The sequence below is a fragment of the Diadema antillarum genome, unplaced genomic scaffold (assembly GCF_040938485.1).
Source record: "Diadema antillarum isolate AM-2024a unplaced genomic scaffold, OU_Dant_1.0 scf00000165, whole genome shotgun sequence".
NCBI lineage: Eukaryota > Metazoa > Echinodermata > Echinoidea > Diadematoida > Diadematidae > Diadema > Diadema antillarum.
The window spans coordinates 1544475-1562195 of record NW_027271054.1 but is presented as its reverse complement, the minus strand read 5'-3'; the positions used below and the strand labels follow the sequence as shown (position 1 = coordinate 1562195).

Below are 17721 nucleotides of genomic sequence, written 5' to 3'. Positions count from 1 at the left end.
GTCAAAGATCAAGTGAAAGTGCTGAACTAAGTTTTTCCTCCATATCTCGGAAGTGGCTCAAGTTATCTTGAAAGGTACTACATATTTATGCATGTTCTGCCTGACAGTGATTATCTTATGAATTTAGGGTCAAAGGCCAGATGAAAATGGTAACAATTTACTATTTAATACAGAAATTGCACTTTTTATGCCTATGCCAACGAAGTGGCCAGAGGCATTATGTTTTCGGGTCGTCCGTCCGTCCGTCCGTCCGTCCGTCCGTACGTCCGTCCGTCCCGTTTTGTTTTTGTCGATATCTCAAGAAACGTGTGGTGGTTTTACATCAAACTTTGTATGAGGGTATATGTGTGGCGCTCCGACAAAATGAGTCATAAGTCACACGGGGAGTTTTCCCGTAATGAGCCGAAAATGAAGGGGAAGCACTGCTCGGGTCGAAATTTTTTTTATGACGGATTTTGATTCCTTGATGTTTTATCTGTTTGTACAGAAAATTTCAGCGTGTAAAAATGAGTACAAGTGTCCCAAATCACAGTTTTTCTGAGACAATTTTTTTTGGTTACATTTTTTTCGAACGCTCGCCTTTGCGTTGCGTTTCGCACCTATTGTTCTTGCCCGATTCAGACTCCGCCTCCGTTGCCAGGGTGTATGCTAATGAGGCATTGCTCTTGACCCCATTAAAGACAAAACAAAGCATGGTGCGCGCGGCGGCGTCGGCGGCCAAGCGGCGAGGGCTTTAGAATTACGCAATAATAGTGAGCTGACCAAGGCTATCGATTGCATGACCAGCGAGTTTCGTTTGATACATGCACTCCATTTCATGAAGTGGTGATTGATGTGACGCACAAATCGCGCTGAAAACTTAATTTCAACGAACGATCACGCAAAATTTATGATACTTTATCTATGAGCTAATACAATTATTATCACATATCGAACTTGAAACCTCTTTATGCGTGTGTGTACTCTTACAACGGTTATTAATTGGCCTCATTAATGAATTCATTCAAATAGTCATAACTTTCGTTCCCTGGTATGTGACTTGCTGTTTTAATTTCATCTCTGGAGATATAGTAAGGCCTAAGTTGTCAATTATTCTCGTTTTTATAAAGTCGACAATGCGTGTGATAATTCGCCAAATGTATGTAATGCGTACTATTATTTCCCTGGTTAATAAAACTTATTGCCCTATTTCTTATGATGGTTTGGGCCGTGACGGCATGGAGAGAAATCGGAAGACAAACATTATTAATGCCCAAATAGCTTGTGTTCCCTTTGGAGGATATTCTCACCCTTGTCATCTGTGTATTTATTAGAAGTAGGACCTATTTGAGAAAGGGACAGAAAGCTGTGTCGCAACTCAAAAGTGTGCTTCTTCATTTTGTTTTGTTTTTTAATCAGAATGTTTGTAATGATAGCTGTTTGTCGTGTATTGCGTGTAGCTGACATGTGAGAGGTCAAGTCTGCAAGGAATTTGGCTAACAGCTTTGCGAAGTAGCAGCGCTAATTGCCCATTGAATTTCGTATTCTGAGGAATTTCGAATGAAAGAACTCGGACGACACTGTTCACGCTTTGTATCCGAGTAAACCCCGCATCAACGAAGCCTTAAACAATGAAAGGTAAACTTCCTGCTATCAAGGGGTGGATAATCACGCAACCAGTATTCTTTCTTCGCCGTTGATAGCAGAATCAGTGACGGAATGGAGCGACAGTGTTGGAGGATCGGCATTATGTCTGCTAATTTGTAAAAGAATTTTTCAGTCCCCTTTTGTGTTCAGAACCACAGTCAGGGACGCTAACTTCCCTATCTCCTATATACAAGCTATCGTTACTATCTTAAAACGTGAATTTTATGAAAGGTTAAAAGTGATCGCGCAATCAGTTCTTCTGCGTGACACATGCAGGCTTTTATAATAGGATACCAAGCTTACCTGTATAAAAAGGGCGGGGATACACACTTATCGCAATCATCCGGATTTGAGAGTAATACACTCTACTACTTTTCTTCATCTTTCCCCCGACAAAGACCATGGTAGTTCAAAACAAACAAACAAACAAACAAACAAACAAACAAACAAACAAACAAACAAGCAGTTGCATTATATCAGAACGTACAGAATTTTTGTTTCATGTATGTATAGGTCATCTCTTGATGTATAGTAGGCATTTGCTGTCGTTTTTACAGCGTTTCCTAATAAATGCCTATAGCGAAAACCCAACACAACTTTTATCAAGGAGGGAAGGGAACTTAAATTTAAATATAACATAGTTTACAGAAATCAGACATGTAAATAAGGCAATCATATACATCCGCACGGCTGAGTGTAATCTCTTACTTTGATTATCAAACACGATCGCCTGCATTTACGTGCTTTTTTCTAATTTCTTGAACTTTGCCTCATTTTCTCTTTTTTTTAAAACAATTGCTCGAAACATTTAAAAATCGTAACACAGTCTGCTGTCCCACAACATAACATTCCATTTGATTTGCCACTTATTGTTGGTCGGGTGACGCCAAATGGTGGAATCTCGAGCGAATTTTTGAATTTTGACTACGATTACAGAGGTATCATCTACAAGACATAACTGATGGTTTACAGAAGAGATCATCAATTCAGTAAAAATTAGTCAAGTCATGAATTCACTAGTTACCCATCATGTCTAATCGACCTACGACATTGTTCGGGTAACCGCGCCTTTTTATTCTCATAGTTCAAACTAATTCTTGACATAATCAAAACAAATAATTCTTTATATAATTTCTCAAAATACTTTCTACAAAGATTGCATACGGCAATCTTTACTGGCCTAAACAAGTTTTCTAGAGCTATCAGTTCCCCCTGTGACGATGACTTCGATTGCGTTTTGAACTTGTATCGAACTACTTTCAAAACAGCTATTACCTTTATAGTTCGATTAATAAACCAGTCTTTTGAATTCATAACCAACATTCGTAATCGTAACCATACAGTAACGTAATACTGCATGTCAATAAAAGTTGAAAAATGTAAATGCTATAATAGTAGCGCAAAATAAATGAGTAACGATTATCTTCATACATTTTAATTCCTAAGTGATGTCGCTACGAAAATGACACATGGTTTGACGACTGCTTCAAGCAAATTAAAAAAAAAAAGGAATGGGATATACTTCTAATGATAGTACCACACCGTACAATGCATTTCACTGTATTTGGTAACGTTTGGTTACGTTTCTGTGCGCTTTACGTACGGAAAATAAAAGGCAGATTGATGCTATTAACATGCTAACACACAACGCATTCAAAATGTTTTTTTTTTTTTAAAATACACTGTGTACTAATGTTTTAGTATACGGTTTGAAACTTTTAATTTGCGAGTCCTTTATAAAGTTATAAGCATGCAGGGTTATTACATTATCAAGCAAAAATTAAAGTATTTAGGGATTCGGATTAGCGCAGAAGACTAACAGTGCTATATATGGCGATCGTTCGCAACAGAGACAATCCTGTTCAATAGATATACAATGTAATTCTGTTTTCATGAATTGAAAGAGAAACGAAAAGAAGTCTACTTTTTAACTTCATTTAGCTTTCTCACCAATTGAACTTGATTTGATCTGCCACGCATGATCGCTGTGTGTTCTATTAATTCTATTAAAATGTCATTTAATCGGCGTGCTTGTTTTTTATGCAGAATGTCACAGGTAAGTTTAATTCATTGAAGTTCATAATGTTTGTACATATGGCGTATTCGTTGTTTTGTATTTGTATTTTTATAATATATCATGTGTCCATTATCTGATTCTGACCGCGAAAATATGGCGACTGTTTATATGCGGAGCATGTACTGGAAAACTGTAATGTCTCCTGCCAGTATAGACAAACTAATTTCTAGTCTATCCCCACTTGAAATGGAAATGAAATTACAAGAAAACGAAGTTCGACTTTCAGTAGATTTCAACCGTTTTGTATAGTGCCTGATTCATGTAATGGACACAATTCTTTAGCACATAAGCAATCACACAACTTTCGGGAATAGATGTGTGTCTTAATGATTGTATCTCATGGAAGAAAACTTGTCTCCTTGCCTGAATTTTAGCTTTTTCCTGTTCAAGCTTGCGTGAAAGAAATAGTTGAACATCAATCGCAATCATTGAGAGAGGCACACCCTTAAAAATAAGCACAGGAGTACTGAGACACACTATGCGAAATAAAAACGGGCCTTTTTATCACTATTGACAACGCATGACATTGAACTGTTTGTTTTTTTGGGGGGGGAGGGGGGGAATACAATTGATTATTCGGAAGGTTCGTTAATCACACAATGAAATATGGTTCACTATAAGCTTAGGTTCGTTAACAAGAAAATTGAATGCGGTTCCTTTCCGGTCATTGCCGGTGGTTCCTTTACCCGAAGTAATCAAGCAATCATTTTTTTCTAATAAGGTTTGTGAATACAAACGAAATGGAGAAGGCCTAATTATTAATTCCGAATATTTGTCAGTATTATTATCTGTACTCCACTTCTCAAATGCAGAAAGATTGTAACTGCAAATGTGATGTTAAAAAAAAACAAACATTCAGCTTAAGCTACAAGTTAATGGTTTTTTATATGCTATGGTATTACAAAAGTGACTGAGAATAAGAAGTATATTTATGATACAATCATTGTAAACCCAACGTGAAGCTGTCAAGCCTACATCAACCTTTGCTTCTGATACGTATAATATATGCAGCATTGGCAAGCATGATAAGCGATAATTACTGTGCATGCAACGCCTATAAAGGAAATGTGCCTAATATGGCGGGAATTCAGAATATTACGGCTGTATATACAGCTGAGGCAGAACAGACGCGAAAGCAGTCTTTGATGCTCTGCAACATTACGACCATGTGCGTAATTTGAGGGTTTTTAGTACACGCAAAGAACACGATCTCAAAAGACGACTATCGTTAATTAACTTCATTGACTTTTTCTACCGATGCTGTCTTTTGAACCCCCGCCTACAATAGGTTCTCAGGTTCTATTTAGGTATTGGTACTTGCATACTAAACGCATCCTCTTCAGTTTCCATTGACAACAACATCGGAGGAGAATGGAAGCGATGAACGCCCTCGCTACAAGACGCTTCTCGTAGGACGCATTGCGTGCCCGCCTACAATAGGTTCTCAGCTTCTATTTAGGTATTGGTACTTGCTAAACGCATCCTCTTTAGTTTCCATTGACAACAACATAGGAGGAGAATGGAAGCGATCAACGCCCTCGCTAAAAGACGCTTCTCGTATTAAGACGCATTGCGTGCCTTTTTTTCTTTTTACTGTTTCCTATTGTTTGTGAGTTAAAAACTTGCGGCAAACCACAACGCAGCCGACACACAATGCGTACCGACTCATTCATGCGGCGGCAGCAGCACGGACACAAACGCGCCGAAGTTTACATTCGGACTGCCGTATTGGTCAGAATCGTTAATGACAGACCTGTCCTGCGATTGGTTAATTATCTTACATACCCAAGCTATCGCTTTATACGGTAGTGCGTGCGATGGAGCGTAAACGCCGTCGCTAAGCAGGACTGCTGTATTGTTTCGTCCCGTGAAGGAAAAAGGTTGTGAGCTTGAACGTAGCCTGAACTTTGAGAGCGATTTTCTCCGTTATTTAGAAAATGGACTGACATCATAAACGTAGTTTATATTCGTTTTTATGATCTATAGGGATATCGAAATGAGTTGTATTACATATCAGTGTAAAGCTTAGAATCTGTAGAATTCACATATAGGCATAACTACGATTTCATTTTTTGCGACTTTTGACTCATTCCGACGGAGCGCATCACATATTGTGGGGGGATAATACTTTGTTTGGATTTGAGGGTCACGGGGTCAAAGGTCAAATGTCACAGGTTATTTTGTGAAAAAAGGTTGAAAATTCATGTTTTTCTCCATATCTCGCAAATGGTTGGGGTCATGGTTCAAAGGTCAGGGGGTCAAAGGTCAAGGTCAACTCCTCAAAATATCACTACTTATATTTATGCAATGCCTGAAGGTTTTTTTTTTAACTTGATGTATACATGTATTACCCAATATATATTCTTTGGGAAGTTTCTTGTCAAAAGGTCAAAGGTCAAAAGGTCAAAGGTCAAGTGAAAGTGCTGAATTGCACTTTTTCCTCCATATCTCAAAAGTAACTCAAGGTATCATCATGAAACTTACATATTTATGCGTGTTCAACCTAACAGTGATTCTCTTTGGAACTGTGAGGTCAAAGGTCAAAGGCCGGGTTTAGATAATGCTATTTTCCCATTTGATACTGAAATTATACTTTTTCTCAATACCTTGAAAATTACTCAATGCATAAACTTATAAAAGGGTCAAAAGTTAAGTAAAAATCATCAGTTCCCCAAATACCTGCACTCTGACATTTTAATCATTCATCCAATTGAACCTAGTTCTAGGAAAGTGAACATTCAGCACATTTGTGTCAAACCTGTCATTTTAATATTTTGCCAATTGTGTGAAACTGTCATCACACATTGTCAAGACATTGTACTATAGACCTATTAGGAGAACCATGCATTATGGCGGAGGCATATCAGTCGCCGTAGCGATATATCTAGTTCTCCATACCTTTAAAATTACTCAATGCATAAACGGATGAATGGGTCAAAGTCAAGTTAAAGTTCTTAAATCCCAAATACATACTCTCCTATTCATCCAATTAAACCTAGGTCAAGGAAGGTGAACATTCAACACATTTGTGACAAACTCGTCGTTTTAATATTTTGCCAATTTTGTGAAAATGTAATCACACATTGTCCACATGTACTATCTAGGCCTATTAGGAGAATCATGCATTATGGCAGAGGCATACCAGTCGCCATAGCGACATTTCTAGTTTCCCTTTTTTTTTGTCAGCGTGTGAAAACCTATTTAATTGTATTTGTGTTTGTGCTTGTGTGTGTGTGTGTGTATGGATATGTCCTCCATAAAATTTTCATGCGATAAAGGATTACCTTTTGTTCATGTCCTTGTTTTGGTGGCTTGTAACAGACTCTGCTCACCTGCCAGATGAGATTACAGTTGACGAGGAATGTTGCGCTCATTGCCGTGTAAATTGTCGTAAAGCAGACGTTTGAGTGACTCTCACATTTGTCCACTGCGTCTGATCAGTGGGATGTGAGTGAAACATTGCCAGGTGTGGGCACTTAGTCCCAGCTAACTCACCTAAAGCTGGACATTACTCAGACAATTGTCTGCTCCTGGGAAACTTGGGCAAAATTTCGGTTTTTCCTCTCGGAGTTTACTCTGTCTCATTTCAGTCTTCACACTAACAAAGGCCTTCTGTCCGCAGTCCCTGTAAGAGAGCTGACTTTTTTTTTTTCCTTGTACAGATGCACTCAATTCTGCAGCAGTTTTTATGCATTTTGCATTAAACAGTCTATTCGGTAAGATAAAACTATCTAGATGTGATGATTGGAGAAACCATGTGGAAAAGATATCTCTCTTAATTAAGAAAAAAAGGATACCACACTCATCATTGAAATATTCATGAACTTCAAATATGCAAATCAGAGCATTCATTAGTGTCCTGTTTCTGCAGGTTTACTACGGTGTAAGTTTTCAGAGAAAATTTAAACTTGGGTTTTTAATCATAGCTCATGCTGAACTTTAAAATCCAGTGCTGTTTTATCATGTTAGCATATACGCAAGTATTAAAGCCAGGTGTACTAGGTTTTTGGCAATAATACGATAATCAAATGTTATACAGACCATTTTAGTCAGGAAGATATGAATATGAATTCAGTTTTCTTCTTCAAAATTGCTGTAAAAGTTCCCCAAAGACTCTTCAAGATGAGAGTTTGAATATCATCAAAGTGTGTTTACCCCCAATGTCCTCTTGGCTTCTTGCTACCCTCGGAGACAAAAAACAGAAGGTGTTTTCTGTGGTCATGTCCTTGTCACTCTGTGGCCACTCTCTACCTCTCCATGGTGTGAATGAGAGTGGCAGCATTCATGGTGTATTCATAGAGTAACATCTTCCTGTTTCCCAACACCAATCTTCAAAATGCATTTCACACTGTTTGGTGTCTGGTGGAGGGGCAAAATGTGCAGACACCTCTTTTGATTTTGTTCGTCCTTCACATGATAAAGTCATGATACAGTGCAGATGTTGCCGATGAAAAGTCATTCAAATGCATGGCATTCAGACTGCTAAGTCTGCATTGATATCCTGCACACACATGGGCCTATCATGGACATACAAACCCTGGAAAGATTGACAGCTATCGTACATCTAATTTTTCGCATTCACAGGAGCAGAATTGAGCCGCACGTGCTGTGAAAAGAAGGAAGCATGAGGGATTTTGTGTTCATCAAACATTTTTGACAGATCCGGGGGGAAAGGAAATGCAAAGTTTGCATGGGCGGGAGCTGATGTAGATTGAGCAGTGTTTTTGAAAAACAGGACGCATTGAATGGGGCGGTAATAAGTCACACGATGACAAGGTCATCAGAGATGGAGGGCGATCAATCTAAGAATCGCCATGAGATTGACCATGTCGTCAGGCGATAGAGAAATATTTCTTAAAACCGAAAGGTTGGCATGGTCTTTTTGTACTTGGTTGATATGAATTTAGACCATATTCTGTTGTGCAGGGTAGTCCCATTTGTGGCAGGCCTGCTATGAAACAAACAAAACAGCATGCATGCAGGAGAGATTACAATTGAATGTGATATGAAACCAATGAATTAAATAACATCTCAGAACCAGGTAGAGTAGCATCAGAATGGTTACTGAATGTTGGTAATGTGGACAATGCCATAATCAGTCAATGCAACAGTATGTGAATGATAACTCAGTGTCCCCTCAAGAAACCCAACGGTAAAGATTACATGTACAAAGCCTATCAAAATAATCTAATTGGAGAATTTACAAACACAAAAATTCAGTTTAAAAAAAAATTATTTCAGCCTCTACTCTTGATATATTTTGTACAACATCCTTTACTTACATGGACCATGAAACCTAGAATAAAGAAAAGGAAAATGCTGGAGCAAACTAATACAAACAACTTTCTGAGAACCCCGCTAATGACAGAAAGACAGATCTTCCTCCTCCCCCCCCCCCCCCCCCAATAGCTGGTCCAGTCACCCTCCCTCACGTTAGAAAATGTTCTGGGGCCTGTTGCATAAAAGTTACAATTATGGTAACTTTGCCATCCAGTGGTAACTACCATGGCAACAATACACAACAGCCAATCAAAATCAGGAATTCCATGGAAGTTACCATTGGATGGCAAAGTTACCATAATTGTAACTTTTTTGCAACGGCCCCCTGATGTGCCTGACTTATACTTCTCTTTAAAATAAAGTTCTAAGTTCTAGTATGTACATTGATACTCATGATACATGTAAACCCTGTCTTTGCTGGCTTAAGCTACAATTGTTGTTTCTTTATTCTGTTTATGATTTAAACTTCAGAACATGCTTTTTGTAAGGACAAAAGTCAGCAAGGGAAATATAACAGCTTGAAAAGACCAGCAGATAGGTCAATATTCTTTGTGCTACATGGAAGCTAACATTTTTGTTATTTTCAGGTTCACTGCTCTGTATTTGGGGTAATGCAACAGTGTGTTTGCCGGAAAGTGGTTAATTTGATACGATAAGTGGTACCTCTTATTTTGTTTTGTTTCGTAGTTTGTTTGTGTTTCCGTTGGGCATGTCAGGATGAAGGGGTGTAACATTTCCAAGCTCCATTAATTTTTGCTACCTATCATGCCAAGAGCTTCTTAAAAGTTGTTAGGTACATGTGGCACAATACCTTAATCCTGAGAATTCTCACACAGTGAAGTGTGAAAGAAACAAAAACGAGTAGAAGACCTTGGTACTGTGGCTTGTAATGGGTTGGAGGCGAACGTTCTCCATCAGACGGGTCATGTGACTGAGAACTGCAGTTTGATGGGAAGGCGAAATAGAGCTTAAATTTACATGTGCACTCATGGTTAGCTGATGTTACATAATATAATAAATGTGGAGACATGTAATAGAACAGGGAGAATTTTAGTCTTTTCATTAAATCATTGGTTAATTAATGATCAATTATTAATGATCAAAACAAAACCTAATTGACTTGAATTCATTTTCAAATTAAGAATTGTTATCAGTAATTGCAAATTTATATCTTAACCCATTGAGGAGGAGTCCTGAGTATAGGCCTACTCAGGCAAATGTTGATGGAAATGAGTGTTGTAGCAAAATCAGCCTATCCTCAACGGGTTAAGAATTTCTTGATAATATCCTTTGATTTCACTACTTCAGATGAGTATCACATGAAATTGCAGATGTTCAAATATTTGTAGGCTATGGTTATTTGTAACATTTCCCAATTACATTCTTAGAGAACTCTACAGATTCAGACAGGACCTACCTGGAATTAACGTCTCCAATTCCTGGCATCAGATATCAGTTATGTCTCGTAATCAAGTCAAGTTTAATACCTAATTTTATACAAATCATTGTAGAAATGAAAGTAACTTGCATCGGTGAAAAGGTGTAGACTTGGAGTGGATTATGGTCCCTTTTCAATTTCAAAAGCTTTCTTCTCAAACATTATCAAAGTCCTCTTTGCAGCCTCAGGAGGATTTTCCTCTGGCTTGCTGGCATGCTGATTTGCCTGATCAAGCATGCAAACAAATCCACATTAACCAAAAAATAAAAGCTCCTTGAAGCTCAAATTGAGACTTTTGAGCAAGAAACATCCATGAAGAGGATTTGACATCATTAGAAAACTGGTCACCTATTTAGTTTCTCTCTTAATATTGGTTTTGTTTCCTGCAGGTCCATACAGCATTGAAGAAAGATGGTGCTTTCATTGCGTCCATGCTTGGTGGTGATACGCTCTTTGAACTCAGGTGTTCTTTGCAACTGGCTGAACTGGAGAGAGAAGGGGTAGGTAATACTGGAAACGAGGAAATACTTGCATCACATTATTTGTCACATGCAGTCGAACCTGACTATAGCGGCCATCCAAGGGAGGTAAAAAAAAATGGCCATTATAGACAGGTGGCCACTATAGACAGATTCTTTAACATGCCTCTTCTGTTGGAGGGAATTGTGTCTAGTGGCCGTATACGACAGGTGACCACTGTAGACAGGTGGCCGTTAAGACAGGTTTGACTGTATATCACACAACTTTTAGCTAGCACGAATTCTATTATACATGTACAACCCATGAAAACATCTTTGTGATTTTCTCTGCACAGTTTGAACAGGTTGAATCGTGACTTTCATCATTGATGCTTGCACTTTCGTATCTTGCTGGTACGAGTGTTTGTGTGTGTGTGTGTGTGTGTGTGTGCATTTGTGTATGTGCCCAAGTACTATTGATAGTATTCACTTGAGCGCATGTGTGTATGCAGTTGTTTCTACATAGGTCGTACAGTTGAATGTGCCAATTATTTTCTGTCGTTTCTGTGAATAGGATGAAAGCATTTGAGTGAGCACTTGCATGGAGTGAATTCAAGAACCTGTGAATATGTTTTTGAGCCACTTAGCATGAAAAATTAATCATGCAAAAATATTCATGTTTACAGTTAAAGTGGATTACAGTAGATGGGATAAGATACCATATCCTCAATATTCTGCAGTGGAAAATAAACAAAGTGACTTGATGCATGCGGGGGGGGGGGGGAATATTTCACCAATTAATCACTCACTGTGCAGCGGGGTACTAATATACTAGTAGTTACTTGTACACTTTAGACATGGTTGAAGAAGAAAGAGACCACTTCTTGACCAATGTGTTGTGAAATGTCTACTGTAGCAAAAACAAAAATTATGTAATTTGTAGAAAGTGAGATCAGCTTACCAAAATCATGCAATTGACTGAAACTGATGATAATTTGATGTGACATACCAAACAAACTTGCTAAGTTTTTTATCAGGCAAAGTCTTTTCTCTCTTTCTGTTGTTGTTTTTTATCAGAGACTGAAAAGTGTGGGAAAAGACTCATTGAGTCTCCCTCTGTATTACTATAAGAATGTCAATTCACACAAAGATGTGAAGGGAAGCAGTAAGAAGAGACACCACCATGATCAATATACCCTTCAACTCCAACATGTCTCATCGCTTTCACACATTACCTATCAAATCACAAGTCTTTGGCTGTCAATTTAGACACTTTTCCGGCATTTTCCACTTCCATATGCAGACTTTGTGTTTTTTTCATCAAGCGCTGATTCCACCCGCTCCTTTCCCCCCTACTCCGCTCTCGCGAATGTCCACAACTTTCCTGGAAGATTCCGAATTGCTTTTTATTTGATCAGGGCTCTGGTGGGATTCATTTGCAGGCATTAATGTTGGTGGATCCGTCCCCCCTTGCCTCTCCGTAAGTTGCCGTGGGATTAAGAGAGCCGCGGCGACACCAAGGAAGTGGAATGTAATCCAGCAGCAAATTTACCGCTCTTAATGGATGGCCGCATCCATTTTCCTCTCTGTCACCACCATACGCCATTTTTCTCTCATACCTGAAACGTCTTCTGTTACAGGGTACAATACCTCTCCCCAATAGTTTGCAACCACATCGAACTCTTTTAGTGGTAGTTGGTTTTGTTTTGTTTTGTTTTTCCCTTAGAGTTCCTGAATAGGAGATTTCATTTTGAATGGTATCCCTTTGAGTCTGTAGTAACTTTCATCTTTTACAGTATAAAATTCACGCTCAGCTTCAACAGGTTCTTCAGCGTTCTACTTATGCAAATGAAGTGGCACTTTATGATAATGATTCAGGTTTTTAATCAAATGTTTTACAGAGAGTAAATCACATGATCCAGGATTGAATTTTGCCTATATAGCAAATGTCATGAATGCCCAATTATTATTATCTTAATTGTAATAATAACAATTAGTAGTAGTAGTAGTAGTAGTAGTATTATCATCATCATCATTATTGTTATTGTTATTTTATTATCATCATTATTCTTTTGCTGTAGCCACATAGTGATTACGTATCATGCTCAAGAACCGGAAGTTATGCACAAGTTGATTGAATAACAGGAGGGGGAATACCTAAAAGCGATATAATCTGGCCAAAAAACATTGCACTGAATGCAAACCAGTTACAATGTTAAAGAAACTAATTCAGGCAGACGCCCATTAGTAGGAATGCCCTCAATGTTTTTGGAATGGCTTGAAATCACACACACCTTTGCTTGATGTATCTGATTGTTCCAAACCGACTTTGCAGGTTGTTTCCTGGTGCTCTTATTAATGTTTAATATTTTGTGTATTACTTTTAGAAGTGAAACAAATTACTTCAGAGGAACTAGCAAAAAGAAGTAAAATTTTTCAGTTTACTTCATGTTTACTAGCATTATGATTTTAAGTAAGGTGCTATGTGGCGAATAGATTTCTGAGTGAGAAAATTCAATTTCAGCATTTCCATAGTGAGTTAACCAGGATTCTGATGGATAATGTAATGGCTTTCTTAGTATGTGAGAATTCAATGGAAAATTTGCAATAAATGAATTGTTTATTAATGCATGCAATCAGTGAGATGTTTCTAGTGTGTGTGTTTTTCTAAAATGAGGGAAAAATCAAAAGGGTCCCATTAAATGGCATTCCATGCATTTGCAAAGCACTTTTTATGCATTGTGTGAAGTGGAACTAGGCCTTGGAAGAGCCCAAGCCCAAACCTGGGGTACATTAAGCCAGATGGTCCCAGGAGATCGGCCACATGTTCAGGCTCTCCCCCAGAATACAGCCCGTCAGCTGCATCACAGCTTCAGAAGCAGGTGTGATACACTCGTCTCTCCGAGGGGAGAACACTTTTTTCTTTCCTTTTTAGCTCCTGCAGGCAAAAATAAAAGCCTCCATTGTACAATACAATGAGCAAACTTACTTTGTAGCCATGGCAACTGTGCAGAGCTCGGCTTAACTTGTCATGGCCGTGTGATTTTCATTTAAAGCTCATGATGAAAGTGTACTTTCCTATGTCGATTTTTGCTTTTCTTCATTGAGTAATGATGTATTTTTAAAAGAATTGAACTTCAGGATGGACATGGGGAGATCTGTACAGTGTATAGGGAGATTTTGGGTGTAGTTTGTATTAGTGACGTTACACTCATGTATTTCTTGTGTTTTGTGCCATACACTGACCCTACTGTAGTTTTCACCTCTTATGTCTACAGTAAATGTGACCGTGCATCACAAAACCAGCAAAAAATCTCACCCCTTGATTTTACGTGAGGATTCAAAAAGGGTGAAATAGGTCAGCCGAGTCAATCTTAAGTTTTTCTCATTTTCTGAAAGAGCTTTCCTTCTTCTACATTATTCTATAGTTTGGGATCATAACATGAATGGGAAAGTTTAATTTCAGCAGTTTTTCTGCAACCCTTTTTGGGGAGGAGAGTAGAATGATCAGGGAACGTCTTAGAGGCCCCTTTTCATTTCTTGAAATCCTTTGCACACTCTTCACTTTCAAGTGTAATAACTTTTGAAAGGATATAATGCTGCTTCTTTGGAAGTTGGCATTAATCATGGACAAAATGGGTTGATATAATATGCTTAATTTCAGCTTAATCTGATAATCCCTTCCTTGTTGTTGCTCCAGTGGTTTACATCCTGTGTTTTGTCCCTTTCATTGCACAGCTAGCGCGGCTTGGTAAAGATTAAGTGCGTGAGTAGACCCTGTACTTCAGAACCTCTTTTTTCAGTTAACACTTTTCCAAAGTGTGTACTTTCTTTCCAGTACTTAGATAGGTTAGGGGAGTCCATTTGAATTGAGTTATACATTATTTTAAAGCTTAGAGTCTGCTCTTTGAGAATCTACCCTTAACTAAAAATCCATGTCTGGCGACTTTTTGTTGGTTTTGTGATGCAGGGTCACAAATTGTGTTTCACTATGTATAGAACAAAAATCTGTACTCTATTGACACAGAAATGAATGCTAGAACGTCAAGAGTTCTGCAAGACAAAGACCTTTTTTTCTTTCTCTCTTGATTTGGCAAATATTCCAGTCATAAACATATATGTATGTATCACAATTCATGTGCTTGCAACCAATACTTTACTATCAGTGTGTTAGTGTATGAGTATTAGTCTATTACTACTAGTGTAGTGGAACTAATAATTTGTAAACAGAAAGCATTCATATCCACATATTATAGAAAAAGCACAATCAGAGCAAAGGCCTGGATGGAATAGTGTATACTCGATAAATTCCTGGAACAGCATCAGTTATTTCTTGGTTTGCTCAAAACAAAAGTCATAACCATGCTAAAGATATGTCATTGGCATGTGCTTTTCAAAACAAAAATGTAAGCAATAGTCTTTCATAAGTTGGCAGTTTCCTTTAAATGAGTCATTTCATGTTCAGTGCTAGTGCAAATGTTACTACTGAGTCTTAATAAAACAACAACAGTTGCAACTCTGACTGCTGACTTAAAAAAAACAACAACAATTGCAACTCTGATGGGGCTCTAAAGCCACCAGTGAGATTAGCTCATGTGATACCAATCATTGGTCACACAAGACACCCAGAAGTGTTGCGTTATTGCCAATGTGAAGTATGCAGGATCGATTGTGATTGGAGGAGGAGAGGAAGATTGATTGGATTCTGTTAAGGTCATGGGAAGGATGATTCAGCCCCGAGTGCTTCATTTCAGACAAATGATGGGGGAGAGAGTGAGATTAATATGCCTCGAACTCATGAGCGCATCCATAATGCAACAATGTTAGTTCTGTTTTTCAGCCACAGATTTACGAGGCTGTGTCTTCTTGTATCCTTATCTGTTTTGTTTTTTTATAGCAAATACTGTATACGCCGAATATTTCACGAGTCAGGTGCTATTCTTGAACTTAAAGACACACGAATAATATCGACTCTAATCCCGATGTGAATGTGACATACATGTGTACATTTCTCCGTTCAGTACAGGACTCCACGATCGCGAATCTAACCACTCGTGAAATCGTCAGGAATTCCCGATTCGCGAAAATTTAGACTCGCGAAATATATGGCGTATACAGTATTGCATGCACACACAGGCTGATCATATACCGTATATGCCATATATATATTATATATTTTTCATAATTCAGTCTTTGTTGATAAAATAATTATATGACAACTATCAAGAAACCAATTATATATTACTTCAAACATAGAATTACAGTGTAATAAAAATCATCATAGAAAATAATATGCCATATATTTTGATAGGGAGTCTTATTTTAACACGAATTGCAACTTACAACAATTTAGCTAGTGGTCAAATCCAAGGTCGCTGAGTACAGTAATGAACAAATAAATATATGTTTCCAAACTGCATTTATGTCAGGATCAAAGTTGATATATTTGCGTGTTGTTACATGAGGATGCTTGTTGTCCTTTTTCTCCAAAACTCACCCAGAATTTCATATAATAAATACATGATTTCATGAATCCATTATTCAAAAAAGAAAAATGTATGTATATGTTTGTTTAGTCAGGAGTGATGCAATGAATTACGCAAATATATTGAAATCACTATAAAGGGAAAATATGCGAAGCTTGAATACAGCCATCACTCTAGCTAGGATTCATATTCAGAAATAAAAGAATAAAGTTAAACACTTTACAGTACCTTAGGTGGATTTGAGCATGACTTGTACATGTATATTAAACATAATGAAATAGACAAGGGTATGTCACACTCTTTTCAAGGCTGGCAAGAGAGTCTTTTCGTTCATTTAAGTGCATTCATTTTGGTCATTTTGCCTATGACAAAGATTCTGTTAGGATCAAAAGCTTGGGCCCCCCTTTTGACTCCATTTTACTCCATTGGCTTGCCACTAGTAGATAAGCAGTTTTCAGCAGCTTTTTTTGTTTTCCGCTACAATTTAGGGCATTATTACATATTTTCTGTATTTCTGACATTACTTCCAGCAATCTGCAAATCATATTTCAGACATTATTTCAAACAATCTGCATAGGATTTGTAGAATCTTGTCTATGCCGAAGAGGCAAAAAGAAAGTGAAGGAAAACTATAGAATTTTATAAAATAATGCTGCCCTGATGATGGACATTCATGATTTTCTGAAACATGCATTTTCAATGAACTTTGCAAGAGTCATACATGATGGGTATTGCCATGGCAACCTTGAATTAGCCCAGAAATTTAATTCTCACTAGGCAATATGGCAGAGTTAGAATCTAACTTCGGTGTCGAACCCTTTAACAACCCTGAATATCAGATTCCTCTCATGTGGTGGTATATTGTCGAGGTACTTTATTCAGACCTTCCATCAGAATAATCCCGTCTTTATGATGGAGGTTGAATTAATACAACAGGTATAGATTCTCGTGAATTCATGCAGACCCCCCCCCAAAAAAAAACCAAAAAAACAACAACAACAACAAAAAAAAAAAAAAAAACCAAAACAAAACAGAGCCATTATTCTTGCCACAATAATCTTTGAGGTGTACTACCATAAGATTTTATATGTGATGTTGGGAGACATTTTTCTTCAACCATGCAAAGAAAGACCTGCCATCAGAATAATAATCAGAATAATAAAAGGGGAATCATCTTTATGATGGAGGGGGAATAAATACTGCCGGTATAGATTCTCGTGAATTCATGCGGACCAAAACAAAACAAAACAGAGCCATTATTCTTTCCACAATAATCTTTGAGGTGTACAGTATTACCATAAGATTTTATATGTAATGTCGGGAGACATTTTTCTTCAACCATGCAAACTTTTGTGA

The 17721-nt window shown here is 37.8% G+C and overlaps 1 protein-coding gene across 1 annotated transcript in view; it reads left to right on the top strand.

The window, feature by feature from the left end:
• Positions 1-17721, top strand: part of LOC139722455 (uncharacterized) — a 78688-nt gene that overhangs the window by 49163 nt on the left and 11804 nt on the right. Inside the window, exon 8 of the mRNA XM_071633749.1 lies at positions 10811-10921. Within this exon, the coding sequence (XP_071489850.1) occupies positions 10811-10921 (111 nt within the window). The remainder of the gene's footprint in view (positions 1-10810; positions 10922-17721) is intronic.